At 30.8% G+C, this 22734-nt stretch overlaps 1 protein-coding gene and 1 pseudogene across 1 annotated transcript; both read right to left on the bottom strand.

The window, feature by feature from the left end:
• Positions 1-7958: 7958 nt before the first annotated feature.
• Positions 7959-11206, bottom strand: LOC108324675 (probable beta-D-xylosidase 2; annotated as a pseudogene).
• A 6115-nt stretch (positions 11207-17321) lies between these two features.
• LOC108325683 (uncharacterized) lies at positions 17322-18373 on the bottom strand. The gene has a single exon (XM_017558780.2). The coding sequence runs from the start codon at positions 18221-18223 to the stop codon at positions 17645-17647; it is 579 nt and encodes a 192-aa protein (XP_017414269.1). The 5' UTR covers positions 18224-18373; the 3' UTR covers positions 17322-17644.
• Between the last annotated feature and the right edge of the window lie 4361 nt (positions 18374-22734).

The raw sequence follows: 22734 nt of genomic DNA, 5'->3' as shown, positions 1-22734 counted from the left end.
AGTAAAACTTAACTTGGTATCAATCCAACACAAGCAAGAATCAAGAAGAACCAAAGGTGTAATTGAAGTGACAACCTAAGACTTTCCATATGTTAACTGTTTTATATATGACATTATTGACATTTTTAGAATTTAATTGCTTCAGAGCTACCTCTAATTTAGATGAAAGGTATTAAAATTTGAAGTGAATTATTATATATGTGTTTTTGTTTATCTGAAAGCACATTTTATACGCAAGAAATATGGAAGATAGCATTGCTTGTGAGGGAAAAAAAATTGATGGAAAAGAGTGGCTTGTATCGTAAGCCACGGGAATCATGCTTTTTCTTTGAAGAGGGTTTGCTTTTTATTTCACCCATATGATATTATTAATGAATGCACGTGAATGGGGATAACTAGCCAGATGGGTTTGTCTTAAAGGCTTCTCTAACTTCTGCATTTCCTTCCCTCGCAACACCGTTATAAAATTCTACACTTCCCGTCATACTTCCATGCCCCCGTTTGCCACGTCACCCTCTGATCCCAGCCTGTCTCCACGTGGCATTCCACCGCTTCGGCCCCACAACCCAAGCACCCTTCTCCATTCCATGTGTCTGGATAAGCCTCGGTTCTTGGACTCTACCCTTTTGTTTTTCTGTTTCATTCTTTCATTTTTGTCCACTCTTTTTTTTTTTACTTTTTTGTATTATTAATGTAATATGATTGTTGCTTTTATTTTCCAGACGTTATCATTGTTTCATTTTGGCATATTTTATATGATTGCATGATCAATTATTATTTGAGTCTTGCATATAGCAGTCCAATACATTAAAAAAATGTGTTGTTTTTCTTTTCTTCCTCTCATGATAGAGTTTCTTTCCAGCAAATTATTCTAATTGTCAACAACAATGGAAAACTTAACTGGCCAATACTGTAAAACATCAATGATAACAGACGAAAAAGAGAGAGAATAATTTAATCTAAAAATTATATTGAATTTATTTAGTACTTGGGTATTGGGTTGCCAATAGACGTGCTTGTAAACCTACGCAATCCAACAAAAATAACTATTAAAATATTGAAAATCAAATACTTTTTTTATTGGTTAATTTCAACAACATTGTGAAGTCAAAAAACAATCATGAGAACCTCAATAATCTAAAATTAAACGATAAAGCGTAAAAGAGTACCGGTATAAAAAATCATCTAAATTTTCCGTGGAATTTAGTTTTTATTTATTTAAACCGTTTCTTAATTTTTATCAAGGTGATATCAGTTAATTATTTTAAAAATATAATAATATTTATTATATTTTAACTTATTCAATATTTAAAATAAATTCACTGATGAAATATTTAGGAAAGTTAAAATTCTTTATCAACTAATCTATATTAATTAAATAATTGTAATTTAATATCAACAAATTTAAATACATTATATTTGATAAGGGGAAAGAGTTGTTACTTTGTATGACGCTTCCTCAAATCTCAATACGTTAACAACCAACGGCTACAGAAGTGAGATGTGCCACATTTCAACTTCAATAATATAGTTTGATTTAATTTCTTTATAGTATTTTAAGCATATGAGTGATGAAATTCGAAAGGGTCGCCATCTCTTGTTTTCGTATCACATGCCACATTTTGTACTATGATGACGTGGTTGCATAAGGAAAGAGAAATTTTTAAATCACATGAAAACTAATCTGACGATGATCACATTCACATCTTTCATTGACAAATAATCAAGCTTTCTACCCAGCAAAAGACGACCTTGAAAGGATTATTTAAAAAGAACTCAAGAAAGCATTTTTATTTGCGGATTAGAAAAACGTTAATTAACATAATAATTGGGTTTGACTCAAATATTTTGTGGTGATCTTTTGATTTGTCACACGTAGAAAGATATGATTTTTTCCCGAAGAGATTAAAAAAAAAAAGTAAAGAGGGACGTAGAGGTGAAGAGACATTGGTATAGGTTATTTTGGGACCATTAATGGGAAGGAAAAGTGGGTCTACAATACATACATATAGTTGTTACTCTGCTGTATTACAACAGCTAAGGAGATCCAGGTAGGAATTGGGGTCCATCATTGGGATGAGTATGACATCTTGTGTTTTATTGGTAGAGATTATGAATGGCATGGGATTGGAGGTCCACTTATTTTATGTCATACTTGTGCTTCACCCACTCTCAAAAATTCAATTTTTATTTTCATTTTCTAAGACGAAGTAGAGTGGGGGTGTTTGTAACTTTTTTGAATGGGTTTGTTAGTTGGAGTACTTTTGTTTGTTTTGTGTGACAATGACAATGACAATAGGTCCTAGAATTCATTTCGGAGAATCAATAGTAAAACTAACAATATAAAGTACTCATTTAAGATTAGTTTTGCTTGTTGTATGACACATGTTGTGTCTTAACTTGTGAAATGACAAGTTTTACAAGATGGCCTCATGTTGTACCCATTGCAGGGTCTATGTCTGTTCTTGGGTACTGTTTGATTGGTGTAACCATTATTGGTGTGTTTCCTTTCCTTTACTTTTGGATCTAACCTTTTTCGTTTTCATTCTCCACCTATTATTGCCAATTATTGTTTTTATCCTCAACTCAATAGGTAAGGTCCATGGTTCTTCATGTCTCCATACCTACAATTGCTGCCTCTTTCTTTTCCACTATGCATATCATATGCTTGTAAGTGTTGTTGACTCAATATGCCACCAGTACCCACTAAATAAAGAAGCTTGGAGAAAATGTTTTTTACATTACCCTTTCGTTATTCGATTGCAAGATAAGAAAATGTGAATCGGAAGACAATAGATTATAGACAACAAAAAGGCTGGTACAAGAACGAATACTATAAATGTATTTCTTTTACTTTTTCCCTATTTTTTTTGTTGCAAAGAAACTCTACACTGTTGGCCTATTTTTTATTTTATTTTTATTGTATAAAAGATATGCCTATTTACGTTAAGTTCTCGCCTTCTCAACATGTTGTCATAATGAATCTCCAAAAAATTGATTGTCTTTCTCACGTTCTAAACACAATGTTAATGACCGAAGGATTAGAAGGTTAAGTGATGAACAAATTTTAGATCCAGTGTTTGTTAGGTGGTAAGTGCAAGCGATTATATATTATTCAACCAATTACTTTAAACTTTCAAAATAAATATTATTTCTATTTATAGAAAGAAGGTTAAAAATTCAAATAAGATAATGATTTGAAATTTTGCCAAAATAAAGAGAGTCATTTTTATAGATGTTCTTAATTATGATCTTAAGCGTGGATTTTTATATAGGTGGTAAGATTCTAATGGTGGTTTCGATTTCTCTTACTCTTTAGAAAAGAACTCTTTACTATTAAGAAAAGATATTCATATACAAAAGACTCTCCAATACTTAAGTCCCTAAGAGAGTTAGAATTTTTCTCAATATTATTATATGTATCCGTGTTTATCAAGTTGATAATTTTTGAGAAATACTAATTATATTTATATTATCAACATATACCGCAAACCTATGTTTCTATTGGAATAATACTTATCCTACACATATAATAAATAGTAACAAAGTAACCAACAACTAAACTATCAAAATTTAATTATAATATATTAATATGATCCAAATAAATAAACATAGGTTTAAATTGTTCTATAATGAAGAGGTTTGAAAAACTTTATTAAGTATACACTTTAATATATCTATTGCACTTAATAAAAGCAATAGAGAATAAAACTAAAATTTACTTGTAACACATTTCATCTTCTCAGTGTTGGACTTTACCGTGCATATTTGCATACCTCTTTGAACAAGATATTCCATTTTACCAAATAAAGAAAGACAAGAGAGTTTATTCTTCTTCTTTTTTTAACTAAAATAGCATTTACTCGTTAGAGACTAAAACCTATTTAAAAATTATGTTAACGTATGTAGTCATAGAAAACAAAATTCCAAAATTGTTGACCTACAACTAAATTTGTTTTCAAAATTTGTATGTTCAAAATATCCAATCAAATTAGTGAACCAATTTGTGTTTAGCATATATTTTAAATTTATTTATTTTTAAACTTATATATCTTTTTAAATGTTTATCGATATTTATAAGTTTCATAATTTGATTACGAGGTGAATTTCCATCCCACTAATAAAATGAAAATTTAGATTTGTATGCCTTTTAGTTATTTCGCACCCACTTTTATTCTTAATCCTATAATTGTATTATATGGAAATTAAATATAATATATATGTCACCTTCCTTGCTAAAAAAAACGAAATTATATAACTGATGGTTAATACTTTGAAATTTATTTTCCATCAAGAAATATTGGCTGTAATTGCGTATTTATGGTAATGGGAACCATTTATGTATAAATAATGCGGTCGAATTATATACCTAACTACACTTCATTATAATTTTAAGAAACACTCATTGTTGGTTCAAGGAGGACAGATTTGATTTATGTGTAATTCTAATAATGGCCACAGAACATTCTTTTGAATTAGACCATAGTATTTTATGCTGAACTACTTAATTATTGCTTTGTTACACCAGAAAAACGGCCCAATAGCTGAAATCCAATGACTATTCTAGAATCTAATATTTCTATTTTTTCAAAATCATATTTTTATTTTTATGAATTGAGCAGTACGGAAATTCTACAAGTAGGGAAGTGTTTTTTTTTAAAGTGTTTAATACAACTGCACGTCTCATACTTAAACTTAAAATGAATGATTAACTATAACATATCGTGTGTGAATTTATCTTCAGAACGTGGTTTTAAAACATAGTTTGTTAAAAATAAAAATGAGGGAAACTTAGGATTCCGACTTATTCCAGGGTGGCCCTTCATTGCTTATCCTTGCACAATAATAAGATCCTTTAGATATAAATATAATGATTGAAGGAATTGCATCCTGAGATGGCAATGTTGGTAATTGCGAATTTAAATACAATGATTAAAGAAATAAGTTGGAGATTAAAGATAAAGAATTCATGGGAAACGCTTTCCTTTCTGAAAGACATGTTTGTACATAGGGAGGCAAAGTGTGACGCACATCACAAAAGATTCTCGGATAAGGTTTTTCCTCTGTTTCATTTCCACAAAGCCCGTTTCGCTATGCTCTAAAAAGTATTTTTATTACATTAAAAGCTATTTCTTTTCACTCACAAAAATATGCATTAAGTAAAAAAAATAAAGTAAAGACTTTAATATTTTATAATCTATTTTGATTTTTTGAATTTTTGAAGTGGTGGATATATTAAAGTTTAAGAAGAAAATTTAATTTTTTTTGCCTTGTATTCCTTTGAAGGTTATCCATTATGGTTATCTTTCCAAGGACTTCTCTGCAAAAACTGAGGGAATTCTGTGGGATGCACGTGTCTAGATATTGAAATTTCACGTGGAGATGCTGACCCATGTGTGGTGTAGCTTTACATATACATATTGGTATGCATGTGTAGCTTAAATTTCAATGGATTCATGGCCAACAAGGCCAGCTTAACAGGGGTGTGATTTCATCACTCTTCTGCTTACCTCAAAACCTTTCAACCAATAATGCATCATTCTCACCAAATTCAAATTCAAATTTTCAGACACACATCATATGCTTCTCCTCTATTTATCTCTCTCACTAATCATTTACTCTTTTTTAAATGCAAGCATTATGCGCTATATGTGTGTCTATTAATTCTCTGAATCTGTCAGCTAAACATTATATTAAACTTGATCCGGCTGTTAACTCACAAACCATGATGAATTGGAGTAATAATATAAATATAAAACAATCAAGTCTAAATCAAGTGGCACCCAGAAAACGATTCTTCTTCTTCCATCACGTCATGCTAAGGTTTTGAAACATGGGAATCATAGGTTTCACTCAGGTCATCAATCAATAAGACACAGATGTAATAAAGTTTTTTAAAGATAGAATAAAAAAAATGAGAAGCTGGCAAGCTAATATCAGACCACACTGAAAATCATGGCTAACCACTCCCACACAACATTAATTGGAAATCACAACAAATCCAAAACAACACCACAAGGAGCAATAATGCGTGTGTAATTTTATGGGATCAGATTCTCAAAGTCAAGAGTTTTCTGCAGCACACCTCCCACTGATAAGAATCAATAGATAAAAATGAAACTATTCAATTTAAAATGTGTTTGCAGAATATACCATTAACGAAGGATTTCTGATATATGAATGGAGGGGATTTCCAGATTTATTCATGGTGTGAAAGTGTGACATGATCAAAAGTCAAAATTGAAGATTGGATGGCAAGTGGAGCAATTAAAAAAATTTTTGGAGGTGTTGACGTTTGACAATTCTTGGGGCTGGTCCTCATCATCGGGTATTCAGCCAATAAATTAAACATTTTCTGGTAACATAAATTTAACCAAACCTTGTGGGCTCTGTAATAGTCATCCTTCGCAATCTTATGTGTCATAGCTTTTAATTAGGTGCCCCAAAGATAAAAGGCTTTTTAAGCAGGACCACTGAATTCAACATCAAAAGGAAGTACCAAAGACATCTTATTGCTCTTTCCTCTTCCAGAGATTGGTACTTAACATAAGTGATGGAGCTCTCCCCAATAATTGGAAACATTTTAAGAAATAGAAGCGAAAAAGTAGACATGAAAATATGCAATGTCCCATGGGCTGCACCCTTTTCTTTTTTCTCTTCATTTTCAGCCCCTCCTTCTATGTTATAAGTCAGCCTTTGCTAAAGTTTGTCCTTTGAATAATGACTAGTTGGGGGATGGAAAAAGAAAGCTCTTCTATTCCCTGTTCATACTTTGTTTTGATGGAGCTTTAAGCATAATTTTTAAAGTAGAAACTTGAATTCAAAGTCAAGCATCGTTTTAGAACGTATATATTTGGGTAACAATGTTTGGTAAAGATACGAAAAGTTTCATAAGATGTAAAATGAACAACCGGTATGGAGACAGATAAATGATGAATGAAAACTCATATTTTATCCTTTTTTATTCATTCTTCTACTGCATGGCTATGATATTTAGAGAAGCTATTTTGAACAGTGAAAGTCCTTCATTCCGGCTGAATAATACAAATGAAAGCGTGGAATCTGTGACTCCATAACATGGGAACTTGAATTAAATGCTTTACTGTGTTGTATTGGCTTGTTATAAGCTGTACGTCAACATCAAGGCCATTTCAATATCAAAGCATCGCTCCATATTTTTATTGTATTTTTTCGATTTAGCTCTTTTTGGCCTACACATGCCAGCTTCTGTCATCGATTTTTATCATTATTGGTTTACATGTCACATGATTGCCTTATTAGTTTTTCTCGCTCTTTAAAATCTAAATCATGGGAGACTTTCTTTTTGTTTTCGATATAAGATGGGAGCATCACTTTTTAATGTATGGGACCCTCGTTTTGTACCAAGCCAACTTGCATTCTGCTTCTTCTTTCCTTATTTGGAAAACTACTCAGCTATTAAACAATTTATATATGTAATTTCCCCCATTTTTATACTTTACAATTAACCAATTGAATCATCCTCCTTCTAACAATATACTTTTTGCCTTTCCTGCATTCCGATCCTAGCAAGGGATGGGGTTCATACCATTCAAAATGTTTCCTAACTTTGCATTATTATATTTTTATAATAAATTAAGTATCCGTGTAGTGATGTGAGGAAAATCTAATTCAGTTGGTTAAACACGATGGATTGTATAAATGAAGTAGAAATGGAAAGGCCCAAGTAGTTTGTGCAAATCATGGTGAAAAAGGTCGTCCTCATTACCGATAATAATCATAGAATTACATTTGATAAAAAAAGTATACATGTAAAATGATTGGTAAACAAAGTAGTGATGAATGAGAGAGAGAAAAACATATTTCCCTGATCTCTCTCCAAAAATGGCAAGCAAACCCTGTTACTTTTATTGGGTGTGATTGATGAATCAATGTAAGGCATGTCATATGAACAATTTGAGGTTTGAGTTGATGGTTGATTTGAAGAAAAACAGCATGTATATACTATGATAGTATCTTTGTTAGAGTTGAAAAAATTCAAAGAGTTTGTGGGTGAAGTGTGAGAGAGTGTTTAATATGAGCGATGTGAAGAGTGTGAGAGCCCATTGGAATTCTCCTAGTACCGGAGGTGTCAACGACGCTGAGGAGCTTGCAAACGTGAATGTTGATCCGCAATCGTTGTTGGGCCTTGGGGGGAAGATGGACTTTGTGGAAGCCCACAAGTTGCTTATGTGGAGCCCAGTGGCCATTACCAGGAGGTGGTGCGGAGAACACTAACAACGTGTGCGTGCCATATCTGGACCCAACATTTTTAACGTCCACGTGAAGGCTAACAGAAAGTTTACCACATCTTGCATGTGTCACTTTAATTGCCTTGTTCGCAATGTTGGAGCTATTCTTCTGCCGGTGCCCATCCACGGGAATTGATACCACTTTGGGTGCACTCGCCAATGTTTGAACAAAATGCGTGTAAGACAATCCGTAACCAAATGGATACACCACCGGCCCACTGTAAAATCTGTACGTTCTTCCTGGGTACCCTTTCGATTTGCTTGATCGCATTGCCATATTTGTCATTGCCAACTTTTCGACGTACCCTTCTGGGTACCATGTCATCGGTAGCTTCCCTCCTGAAATTAAAATACAATAATATCCTCATATACACTTTATTTGGGGGAGAGAGAGAGAGAGAGAGAGAGAGAGAGAGAGAGAGAGAGAGAGAGAGAGAGAGAGAGAGAGAGAGAGAGAGAGAGAGAGAGAGAGAGAGAGAGAGAGAGAGAGAGAGAGAGAGAGAGAGAGAGAGAGAGAGAGAGAGAGAGAGAGAGAGAGAGAGAGAGAGAGAGAGAGAGAGAGAGAGAGAGAGAGAGAGAGTGGCAAGCTCACCCATTAAGACCCCAGAGGCTTCGAACGGTAGTCTTTAACGGGGTCGGCACAGGTGGGAACACCGTTAACCTGATTGTAAGAACACATCACACTCGCCACGTTTCCTTCCTTAACGCACATCCTGAATGGCACGTTGAACGTCTCCTCCATATCCTGCTTGCTAACCTCTGCATTGAAGTGAAACCGATCCACACCCTTCCAATTATCAAGGTCATAAGCCGTAAAGTGTTTGCAACAGGCAGCCACCTTCAACCGGTCACCGTCGCTCCCCTGTAATCCCCTCACGTAACTTGCCGCATACTTACCGGCTAGTAATGGGTCTTCACCGGGAGTCTCCTGTCCCCGGCCCCACCTTGGGTCTCTAAAAATGTTCACGTTTGGGCTCCAGTATGTAAGCCCACTCGTTCCTCCGTTGTACATTGCTCTTGCTTCGTCGGAGGCCACCTACACATTTCCGCCGCCTAAGTTACACTTTTTATTAATTATTCCATCACTAAAATATTTTAATCATTTTATTCCAGAGCCATTGGTGTGCGTAAGATGGATAATTCGATCAATGTCGGGTAAATGTTCGCATGCATATTGCACGTTTACATTATATTTGTTTTAGGACAGAAATAAATTAAAAAAAAAACAATGGGTCATAAATACATATTTTTTAAAAATTTTTATACAGTAAGGATAACAAATAAAAGTAAGGCTCATCAAGGATTTTGAGAAATGAATGAAAGCAATACATTATTCTTAAAAAAATTGTGACAGAAAAACGTATTATTAGGAAGTTTGAATAAGATGCCATCCTATCTACGCAGTGTGAAATTCGAACATAAGTTTCTAAGCTAAGGCCTCTGTTTTGGGCAACACGATAAAATTTTATGATATATGCACATACTTTAATATTTTAAAATTCATTTACATCTATACAAATTTTTAAATATAAATATAAAAAAGTAAAACATCACTTGAATATTAAATATTAAAGAAAAGCTTTTTTTTTTCAAACACAATGATGAATTACAAAATAGTGATTAATTATTCTAATTACAGTACCTTTGGAGAAACTAACTTTTTAAAGGATAACGATATTTCACAATATTTTTTGACAATATCTTAACATCATTTATCTGTTATTGGTTCAAAATTATTCTACAATCAATAATAATAATCATAAACACCAATATAAACCAATCACAGACACTATATTAAAATATTATAAAAAAACTATTGTCAAAACTATCATTATCATTTCTAAAGTTAAACATGATAAAATCATATTTATATCAGTGTTTTTAAAAAATATTTAATCGATTCAACAAAGGTTTTCTCAAAATTTGATTGTACAATTTAGTATAAAAAAGTTAAAAAATTCATTTCAAATAATTATTATGATTAAAACGTCTTAAATATTAATTTAGTTTTTTATTTCTTCTTACCCAATTGAGCTTGTATTACCGGAAAAGAGTGACGAATTAATGGACGAGTATAAATAAAAGTTGCACTTTCTTTAAAAAAAAATTAAAATAAAAAGTCTCACTGACTCCACTCGTCCAATTTGTTGACTAAAGTGAGAGAAAGAAAAATGTGACATCTACATTAAATTTTTTCTGACTTCAATATTTTTTCCACTTCAATAAAAAATAATGAAAGATATAAATATAATTATTAGAAAATTACAATACAATTGTTAATTAATAAAGTATTGCAGTGAAATATTAAAAAAAAATATAATTAAAAAACTAATATTTTGTTTTACTTACTGAGATAAGAAATATTTTAAACCAGAATAAATCACTCAAATGACATATTACAGAAGATAGAACAAATGCAATAGTAACTATTCCATTCTTACAAGAAAACAGAAGCCATGAAAGAAAAGCTAATTACCTGTCCAATAGCTTCCCATAAAGAAGCGTTGAAAGAAGCAGCGGTGGTGATGACTTGAGGGAAGCTGGTGGCGGCGGGAAACTGGCCGCCAAACTTGGTTCCGGGGCCCACATTTGAGACCCCATGCAGTGCCTCCGACCACCACTCATAGCCTTTGATTCCAAGCCGTGGAACTGCCGCCGCATTGTTCACCAGCAAGCTCACTTTTTCTTCCACTGTCAACCTTCCAATCAGGTCCTTCACCCTCTCTGCTATAGCCAGCGACGCCTTGCAAAAGGGTAAGCCCCTTGTGGCGGCGTTCTTTGGGTCACACGCAAAAGGGTCACGAGCCTCGCCACCCCAGAGCACTATGAGGAAGAAGAAGATAGTGGTGAGAGGTGAAAAGATTGAAGCCATTACAGGGAAAGGGAAATAAAAAGTGAAAGGCGTGGTGGCTTGAGAAGTTATGGGAGGGATGGAACAATGTTTATATATATATATGTAAGGGAACATCATGGCTTGTCCAAAGCCATGTTGTTTCAGATAGAAGTTGCTATTAGCTGGCTTTCAGCCATTGGATTTTCCATTATCTTTTTACCTTCTTAGGAAATGAAGCAACTTGGCTGGTGAGATTTAATGCAAGTTGGTGACTTAAAAAAAGTTCTATCTGTCAATTTGTCAAATTAACAACTGAGAAGAATTCATCACCTGCCGTATGTCGGTTTTAAAAACCACATAATGCTGTTACTTCCTTATTCTTTACGAAAGTGAATTTATCATATTTACCATTACAACCATTCGGGTGTGTTTTTAATAATTGGTTTACAATTGCAACTACAGAATTCTATTACTTACCTTATTTTTCACTGAGGTTTGGGTATGGAGGATATGTCTTTAGTCATATGAGTCCAACAACATTTGAATGGACATTGGTGATCCTATTCCTTGGAATTGGTGATCCTATTCCTTGGGTATGGTTGGTCCTACTCGTTAGACATTAATAATTAAAACAAATGTGCAGTGTTAGATAGAGTGCATGAGATTGACTTTCTTTATTTTGGTGGAAACATTTTCAAATGTTTATCTGGCAAGCATAACTTATCTTAGCCAGTAAAATGATTAGGTGGTCCAAAATCTGATTCAGATGCCAAAGAAGCTTTGGCCAGAATAAAGAAACAAATTTTCATCACTTCTGAAGTTACTAATGCTTATGGCAATTGGTGGGCGTTATTGATACCCTTTTGCTGAAATGTCCCAAACATTGGAAGATGTTTTACTTTTCTGCTTGGTACCAATATCCATAAGAAGTGGATGACTTGAATTAAAGTTTATCAAATTTTGGTGTATAATTTGTAATTTTACTACAATCAATTGTAGCCGTGATTGGTAGTTTGCTACCAATGTGAAATCATTGCAAGCTATTTAATCATTCCTGCATGAGTTGTTCAATGGTTTTTGTTTTACTCTTGAAGTTTTAACTTACAAAATGGACAGAACCAGAACGAGCTTGAGTATATCACACACATTTTCAAAGGTAGTTGATTTAAAAATCAGAAACATTAAAACAAGTGGAGTCCAGTCCAACAGAAATTACAGATGAAGAAGAAAATATTGAAATAAAATATTGTCTAATTTTAACTTGTGATATTCCTAAAAGTGCTTGTTGGTTGGGCAAGTAGCTTCCCTTACAAGTGAGGTTCGGATGCTCAAATCTTATCTCATTGCAAACCTAAAGGCAGCCAAAATAGTTGATATCTCTAATATCTGGACGGTGAAATATACAATTGCATTACCCTGAATATAGAACAAACAAAAAAAGCAAAACTAAGCACTATTTTCCATGTCCTTCTCCCCTCAATTATATGAACAGGTAGACCTTTATAAGGAGAAGCAGAGAGAGGAGGAAAACACATTATCTAAATATCAATTTTAGGTGGGAAACAAGGTTACACATATCACACGCTATGAATTGGAAACATTTTTTAATCATTCATATCTCAACTTTTTCACTTTTTGTGTGATGAGGTTTTTTCAAATTTAAGTAAGGGGAAGAACATGATCTATAATTTAGATATTTGGAGTAGCAGTATTGTAGTGTGCAAGTGGATGAGCAGAGAATAAACTTTCCAGTTGAGTTGTATGGAAGGAACATGAATGAAAAAAGCTTTGCTAAGATATTGGTCTTGGGAGGATGCCCATAATGTGCTGTGCTGCAGATGTTTTGTCTGTTTCCTTTCATCATTTCGCACTTTTTCTTCGTTCTTATCTTTGCTCCAAATCTACCAATTCATTAGTCAAATGTTTGATACAAAGTTTGACCTTTCATTGTTTTGGTACATAGGGGCAGAATCGCATGAATAAGAAACACATAAAATGAAACTTTTCCTAAATGGTCTGTTAGGCATTCAACTTGAGAGTTAAAATGAAATAGTAGGACTTCTAGAACTACATTATATGCAACAATTTTATTCATATTTGAGTGATTACTTGAACTTTCTAACTGTACTCATTGCAGAGACCCAAAGTTCAAAAAAAAAAAATGAATAGAAGGGATCAAAGGAAACAAACACATGAAAAAAGAGCATTACTGGGAACAGAAGATCACGATGTTGTCAGGAGCCGGCCCGAATGGCTTTTCAGTGTTAGTAAATTCTTAAAAATGCGCAGAAAAATGTAGAATGCATTTTGTTCAAGAATAGTTTTAAAATTATCACAAATTAATATAAATATCTTTGAATAATTTTCGGTGAATAATTTACTTTTAGAAGAAATCTTGAAATATTTTATAATAAAATCTGTTTAGAATGGGAGTTTCATAATAGAAACTGAAATTTTATAAATTAATTTGACGATTTAAAATTAGTCTCTTATATTATTATATTAATTGTGTTTATGTATGTTTCTTTTGTTTAATAAGCAAATTATGATATAACATTTAAATTACTTTAAATGATTTTAAAGGAGTATCCTATAAATAAATATGATAAATATTGACAATAAAAAGAAAGATATTCATATTAGAATAATTCTTTAGAAAGGGTGATAATGAGAAAAAAAAAGAGAGGAGTTCCCATGATTCTTGGTTAGAACAATTTTCATTTTTAAAAAAAATTATGTTTGGTTGTCTTATGCTAATTTACTAATTATAATTTTGATAATTATAATTTTAATACAACTCAAAGAATAATGTATTAAAATAAATTGCAATCATTAAAACTATTCAAATGTGAAATGATTCCATTAAAATTTCATTAGGATTGATTTCATGAATCAAAGAATCTAATTATTCCACATAAATTATCTCTATTTCATTGAAATATTTATATCAAAAGTTTATAAGTCCTAATTTTTTAAAACATGTTTTAAATCTATATGTTAAATTACTAATTCCTTAAACCATTTAATATTCAATTTGCATTGAGTCCATCTACAATGACCAAGAGAACTTGAAATCATTCCTATATCCAATTCTCCGGAGTGATTTATCTATGTCTATGTTTCAAATCACTTCCCAATAATTTGAAACATTCGGGTGCATGAAGTTTTCAAACATAAACATTAAATTTAAGAAAAAACATATGAATGAACAAGATTCTAGTGCACAAGTTTAAGTACATTATATCCAATCTTAATGAAAATGGAGTTTAACTATTCCTAATAATCTAAAACATACAAGTTTGATAGAAATTGATGAAAAACGACGTTTTGATGCTTTAGAATAACTTTTGATCAATTCATGCATTTCTACATATTTCCACAATTAGACTATTTTTCCTTTTTCTTTCTCGACTAAATAACCACTTATAGAAATTAATCTTTTGTTGAGTGAGCAGACATTCATTCATTAGACAAAAAATCAACTGTTTTGTTATTAACTAATCATGCTCACTTGAGTGAAAGAATATACTTCGAGCGAACAAGTTATAACTGAATGAGAAGATTATGAGGATAAATAATCATTCTAATTAAATTTCCACTTTCCTCTAAAAATAACAAAACAAAAAAAATATATTACATTTTCCATAAAGAAATTACATTAATCATAAATAAATACAAATTTAAAAATAAAAATAAAAATAAATAATAAATATTTATCACTGTCATTTGTTACTATATGTAACTAAGAACGTTTAACTCTTTGTTCATTATTTGTTTTGTCTGTTTTGGACGGTCATGATACGTTGTTGTTGGTGTTGTCCATTGCCAACCCATACCGAAAGATGTTTCAACCTTATTACCAGGCTTGTAATGTTTTATTCTGCAATCCTTTTCGCATATGCAATCATAATCACTTTTCCATGGACCCAAAAATTAAAGCAAACAAATCACAATAACTTTTGTGTCCTATAAATTTACGTAACTTTGCTTCAGATTTAAGAAAAAAATGGTGAGCCCGTAATACAAAGGAAGGAGAAACAAAACATTTGTAATTGCGAAAACATGCGCTTTCAATTTCGTATGCAATTTAAAATCTAGGATACATGTTTTAAATATAAAGTAATAGAGGTTATGCAAAATAGCGTTCACTCAAATATGAAATCATGTTTATACATTTGACTTCATCCAAAGCAGAATAAAAATTTACCTAATATATTATACTCTTTAAATTTAATTTTGATGCACATTTAATTGACAAAATTTAAGATATCTTTTCAATTGATATTTGATACTGTTTTAATATATTCCTATGAATACAAGTATGAAAATCGATAAAATTCAGAATATTTATCAGTTCCATAATATTAAATTTCACTATACCCAACTATAAGTAAAAAAATATCCAAATCTAATGGACTTAAGTAAATATTTTTTAACTAAATTGTATTAAGCTTGGTTTGTGTATGCTGGGTCTGGTTGATTGGTTAATGGGCCGGGTATACCCAGGACCGGGGAGCTTGTTTTTGGTTATACTTGAACTTATTTGTTTTAAAGAATAATCTACATGCCAGTTTTCTCATTTTTCCCAATAACACTAAAATACTAAGTTACAAAAAACTTTAATTAAATTTTTGTCACCATCAGATTCTAGTGCAGCATTTAATTAGTTGTGGAATTGTACCAATTTTCCTGTTTATATAGTTTCCTCAAATACTAAAGTAGAAGGCTTGAGACGTTATAAGTAGGGTCGTTAAAAGTAGCTACCAGTTTGGGTCGGTTTAATTTATGGGCTAACTTGACTTATATATATTTTTTACTTAATTTCATCCCATCTTAGGTCCTTAAGTCAACGAGTTATTTTTTATTTAATTAAAAATTAAAAGAAATTATAGTTTGTTTATGACATAATCATATTAACATGTCTCACCTTTTATAACATATATGTAATTAAAACAAATAAATATCACTATAAAATTCACCATTTTAATCAAAGTACCACAATATATACACGTTGTAGATGTTGTTCGCTGAATGTTTTTACTAATTGGTCTAAACGAGAATTTAACATTTTATTTACCTCACAAATATCAAACCACCTCTCTAGTACTTAACATAATTAGACAGAAAGATTATGTTTAGTAATACATTTAATAAGTGCATATCAGTATATCCATAAATAAATTGATCAATTAGGCTTCAATCTATATGAACATTGAACAAGGCTAAAAAAACCTGTTTCTTTTTTAACATTGTTTTTGAAGTTTCCTAACGTGAATCATAAGTTATATGAACAGGCTCTTCAAGTCAAACCCATTTAAAGAGATATATTTATAAGAGGTTTTCTTTTGATCCTTCTTTCTAATATCAAATCTAAGTAAAACCTATTAAAATTTTATGAAGCTTGAATTTTATAACACATACTCGGAGTCGGTACATGATGTGCAAAAATGGAAAGGATATTAACCTCCTCAAACACTTACATCCTCAACAACAGTAACAAATCTTTATAAATATTTTGAGTGTCAAATAAATATACAATATTTTTGGGAATACTACATACACAAAATATACTAAAATTAAAATAAATTATTTGTGATATATATTAATTTATATATATTAAAAAAATTGGAAGGATATTAGTTTTGAAAGGAAAGAAAAGAGAGCTAGTTTCAAGATTAAGATCTAAAATGATTTTGAATCCAGTTTTATAAAACAAAGTGGTATAGCTTTAAAATTGAACTTTCTTTTTTCTGATTCCATGAAATGCATAGCCTAATTTTTATTATTATTTTCATAAAAGCCAAATAATGCCAACCCCTAATGTGTCTTTGTCATGTTTAATTTGAATAGTTATACCCTATAATTAACGGCATACAAATATCTTTTTGAAAAATTTACCTTTTGATTTATATAACATTCTTTCCAAATAATTTTCGCAAACCAGGCCATGCCATGTAAAAAACTTATATATTGGTTATTTACAAATTACGTTATACATAATATATTTGTTAACTTTTATAATAATTTCTGATTGATTCAATATGAAAATATTTTATAACAGTAGGACATAGAATTAATCTCATTATCTAATAAAAAAAAATCTGGTTAATAAACAATTATAAATTAGCTTCTTCAACTCTTTCTTTGTACCTCTGATGAGAACAAGTTTTTTACACTGCAAAGTTCAATCATAAAGAAAAGGAGCAAAGAGAAATAAATGTTATGGAAGAATATCTTTAACTGCATTCCATGTTAACTCTACAATATTGATATAAGTTGTATTGATCTGAGCAAAATTACAAGTCTGAACTTTGTATGTAATTGACGATTTCATTGGGTATATGTCATAGAATACATACCGCGTAAAGGCACCACAACATTTTCACCGATTGATGAACTATACTCAAAAACAAAAACTCTTTTAACAAGTGGGAGAGTTTAATTTCGATAATCTATTTAACCGTGTCTGCAAATTTTGAGTAGATCATCGAAATGAAACTCCAAGTGAAACTAAAGTTTGGTAGAGGTTAAATGTGCAGGACTAGAAAGTCCTGAGGAACAACCAATGAGTGTGTTTTCTGTCAATGTTCTTCTCCTTAATGGTGTCCAAAGTAGGTTTCCACCCTTTTCCCGACAATTGCCTATTCAAATACTCCGGCCTCGCTTCTAGAATTTCCGGCAGAAGCTCTGAAAACTGACACCTTTCTTCGTTCTTCTCTCTTTCCTCTTCCTTTCTCCCTGGTTCCACAATCGTAGTGTTCTGGCACAAACGCGTAAGCCAAGGAACAAACTTTGACGACCCCACAAGAGACTTTGAATGCAGAGCAGAATTAAGGATGAAGAGAATGCGTCGAGCTTCTTCCCCGCTTAACCCAACGGGCTTCCCTCGCCTCACGGGAAGCATCAGATACGCCTTGTTTGTTTCTAACTTGTTATCAGCCGGCAATGGCGTTGGCCTTTTCTGGTTCACTGCCGAATGCAACTCAACCACCACCTGTTCTGGGTGCTCCAGCATGAGCTCCGCCACCGTCACCGATTGCTCAATTTCATGCACGGAACCGTCCCACAAGACGATTTTGCCCCTGGCATCTGAGGGACGAAGTGAGACTTGGTTCCCCATCTCTGACAATGAAAAGGAGTGTGACTTAGATTGAGTTGAAGTAAAAGAGTTTGGGTTTGGGTTGCATTATATTGGGATTTGAAAACCTACGTCAAGGGCACGTTTGGTAAAGAATTGATGTTTGTTAAACCGCTACATCTTGTGACGCACATAATGGTGGACTTGGTTGTTCTCGTTTTAGATCAGTATTGCCCTTTGTGTCTGTTACAATGTCACTTCGAAATTTGACTTATGTCTGCCACATTTATCCTTTTCCTTAACCCACTCAATGTCACACTTTCGTTCATTTCTTCTTATCCTTATTTCTAGCCGGGGATCACGATTTTGATTGAGGTAAAAGTTAAACAGGAATCAATTTCAAAACTCTTCTTAATGATATAATAAATTATATTAAATAATATTTTTCCCAAAATATTAAGTATGTATTGTTAGGGACGTGCTACTGAATTAAAATGAAGTTTTTGTTGCTTGCATGTGGTGTGATTGGAAGCTTGTAAGCTTTCTCTGTCCGAGGGTAACCATGGTCAACACAAAATGTACATGTATTTGTAGCATTAGTTAATGGGTAGTCTGTGATGTACGCTATCATTAATATGATGAAGCATCAACGACCAGAATTATGACTAGTTGGTTTGGTCGTGAGCTTGACCTGCAGTGGAAGGAACCATGGATAATGTGGCATCATTCATGGCGCACTTTTCTTGTAACTTAGCCTCGGAAATTGCAATCATAGACACTGGTTAGATGAGAAAAGAGTCAACATTACGGTCATTTTTGGATTTCATTGTTAAGGAAGAATAAAGATTTACGAATGCAATTAGCATACAATTAAGTAAAAACATTCATAATATGAACTTCATCTGCTTATAAAAAACCTCAACTTTATCTTTCTCGAGACTTCGTGTATACATTATGATTTTGGTTTGTGTAATAGTATTGTATGGGCTATATAAACACTTTTCATGTATTATTATAGGAACTTTTATTAAATAGTCACTTAAAGTAAATGTAAAAATTACATATGATTTGATTTGGTTAAATTTTAATTTAATATAAAATTTAAATGAAACGAAAAATATTTTGAATTTCAATTGAAGTTATTTTTATGTGGTATTCCCTGACATGATTTTTTATTTTTTTGTAAATAATTGCAATATACTTTTTACTAAAAAATTAAATATGTTATAATAAAAATTATCCAATAAAAATGTTGTAAATTATTTTATAATTATTATAAAATTCATAATTTTAAATGTTTTCTTTATTTGTGAATAAATTACATAACCTTATAATTAAAAATTATACTATAAACTTATTAATATATTTTGATAAATATAAATATGTTATAAATACATTCAAGTGGTATTAAGTCTTATATACGTTTTATAATTGCTAATTAACTATTGTCATACGATATTATATTTAAATGGTACGTTTGATTCGATTCTTAATGTTATCATATTACTTCTCAGTTTTACCAGTTGGACATCAAAAAGTAATTTAATTTAGCTAAAAGTTCTGTATATCAAATAGCGTAAAACGTTAAAATAAATTACAGTCAATACAAATTTACAGCGAATACGGCTTTTACGGTAATTATGATAAATTTTATCATTTAATAGTTTTTCTTATTTAATTATAATTTAAGGTTTACACGAGAGTTTATATAAACTATTTCCTTTTCCATTTGTAGGAATTGCACAACTCTTTTTCATTAATTAGTTTCACGTCAAATTACGATAAACGAGAATGTTTATTACAAATTTTATTATTTTTTATTTGTCTGACCCTTCAACTTATATGTACCATTCAACGTTGTTAGAATTGGTTGGAAGAGTGTGGTCGGCGGAAGTCCAGTTTTAATTGCAGCCGTTTAAACTGATTGCTCCAATCAAATGACGTCATAAATATTTCGTTAAATTAGAAGAAACACGAAATTAAAATATTAAATATAAAAAAGTATTACGCAATGAAATGATTAGTTGGTTTAAACAGTTAACCTATATGTGGGTCACAGTGCTTCACTGATTGTCAATCTAACTTTTGAAAACAAACTGTATCTAACGCCCAATTCATAATTAGATTTGTTACGACACACACACACTGTGCTTTTATTTTATTTTTTTACTTTTTTTATTTATGAAAATGGGGTCCATTCTTGACAATAATCATTCTATTGTTTTGAACAAGTTACCAATAGTTAGTTAGTCTTTGTTATTGTCCGTTTACCTAAATTTTATTTTATTTTATAAAAGATTCAAATAGATTAAATTTAAATTTATTTTATTTTTTGATTGATTTTTGTGAATTATCATTGAATAAAAAAGTATTAAAATGTTAAATAGTCGTTAATAGTTTAAAAATATTTTATTTTGATCAATCTTGATTAATGGTATAAAATTCCAATCGACATTAACCGAAACGTAATTCTCCTATTGGTCAATAATTTCCTAATTAACATTAATTGAGAAATATCACTGATCTACTTTATCTAACCAAAACAACTTCAATTAATATTAATTTAAAAAATCTTAATTAACATCAATTAAAAATAATTTTAATTTACAAAAACGAAAAACTAATGTTTGACATTAACGGCTGAAAATTAATATTTACGGTGATTAAGGAAATATAACTAAGAATGATTGTAAAATAATTATGACTTAACGTTAACAATAAACCCATCTTAATTATATCAAATAAAAAATAAATATAATTTATTTTAGTGTAAATTTTATTTTTATTGCTATTTACATAATCATAATGTTGAGATTTTAACTCTCAAATAGTAATTAAGCCAATAATATCTCTATGTCCTAGTCAAATTAATATCTGAAGAAAAAAAATATAAAAAGGCGAATCATGATATTAGAATTAAAGAAAATTTCAAATTCTTATTAATGGTACATAATTCAGTTACTCTCATATAATTTAGAATTTTAAAAAAATTATAACTATTTACCCAAATTTTTAAATGTTTCCAATTATGTATAAAAAACCGTTATCCTTTATCCTACATCACTCAAATTTTAATGATATTAATTATTGTATAAGATATGGAATAATTTATATTAATATTAAAATTTAAAATATGGTTTTTCATTTCTGAGTAACACATCTCATATTTTACATGAAATAAAAGTAAAGCATGCAAACATATTGCAATTAATATTTCTTTATACATACAAGTGAAAATATATATATTACGTACATAATTGAGTCGAGAGCCGTAAAAACGAGTAATCTGACCCGACCCGACCCAACCCACCACGGATTGGCTATTTAGTGAACCAACCCGACTCATTTGTTAGTGAGTCGAAAAAATTCAAACTCGACCCGACCCACCACGGGTTGATAGGTTAAACGGGTTAGTTCATTAGCTCACTTAATTAACTTTTTTTCACTCTCTTCTTCTGACATTCTTATAACTTTTACTTTGATGGATCAAATTGAAACAATAATAATTGGACCAATTGATATAAAAGAAAATAAAACAAAAAAAAAATATATTGTTATATATATTCTAAGCTATCGAGCATAAAATTTTACCAATTTAGTTTAATGAGACATACACAAACGTTTGACCAAGAAACTACATATACCCGTTAACAACAATATATAGCAAAAGATAAAATTGTCATGCTTGTAGATAGGTCTAAACACAAGATAAAACAAATGATATATTCCTGAATTATCCAATCTATAATATTATTCATCTATTAAATTTGAGTCCTGAATGGATAAATCCACGATATTATGCTCTCTTGAAGCATTCTCTTCTTTATCTCCATCTATAATATTATCCCATCTATAATCTTAGGGTTTATTTGTATAAGGAAATTTTTGGAAAGACAACAACGCGAAAGACTCTATTGCTAAGTAAAGGTCGTTTTGAATAATTAATTTAATTAATTTGATTTCAATAAAAGAAATAGGATTTGAATAAATAATTTAATTAAAAAAAATAGGTGGGTTAGTGAGCCAACCTGACCCTCCACGGGTTCAACCCATGTAAACCAGATTCTTAGTGAGCCAGGTCAAAATTGGCTCGCATAAAAAATTTTGCATTTTTTTTCCAACCCAACCTGGCTCAAACTCGTGGTGAGCCGGCACGAGTTTCAACCCATTTTGACGGCACTACTTGAGTATACTTTTATTTATGAAAACAAAAAATAGTAAAATTATTATTACAATTATAAATCATTTCTGAAATTTTATTATATAATTTTTATCCATTTTAATGTTTTTTAAGAATTTATGTATAAAGAAGTTTTAGAAAGAAAGATATTAAAAAGTAAAAAATTGTTATAAACTTTTAATTTTTATTTACTAGTCAAAATTTTAAAAATATATATTAGAAAAAACAATGTTTACACAAATTTAAAACATTTATTAAGAGAATCATTCAAAAAATAATAATTTAAAATAAGAAAAATTAAAAAATAAAATTATTTAAAGAAATATTTAAAAATGGGAAAAACATGATTATATAAAAATTAAAAGACAATAAA

The sequence above is a fragment of the Vigna angularis genome, chromosome 3 (genome assembly GCF_016808095.1).
Source record: "Vigna angularis cultivar LongXiaoDou No.4 chromosome 3, ASM1680809v1, whole genome shotgun sequence".
Taxonomy (NCBI): domain Eukaryota; kingdom Viridiplantae; phylum Streptophyta; class Magnoliopsida; order Fabales; family Fabaceae; genus Vigna; species Vigna angularis.
The sequence above is the reverse complement of the archived record's forward strand: the minus strand, read 5'-3'. Positions and strand labels throughout refer to the sequence as shown.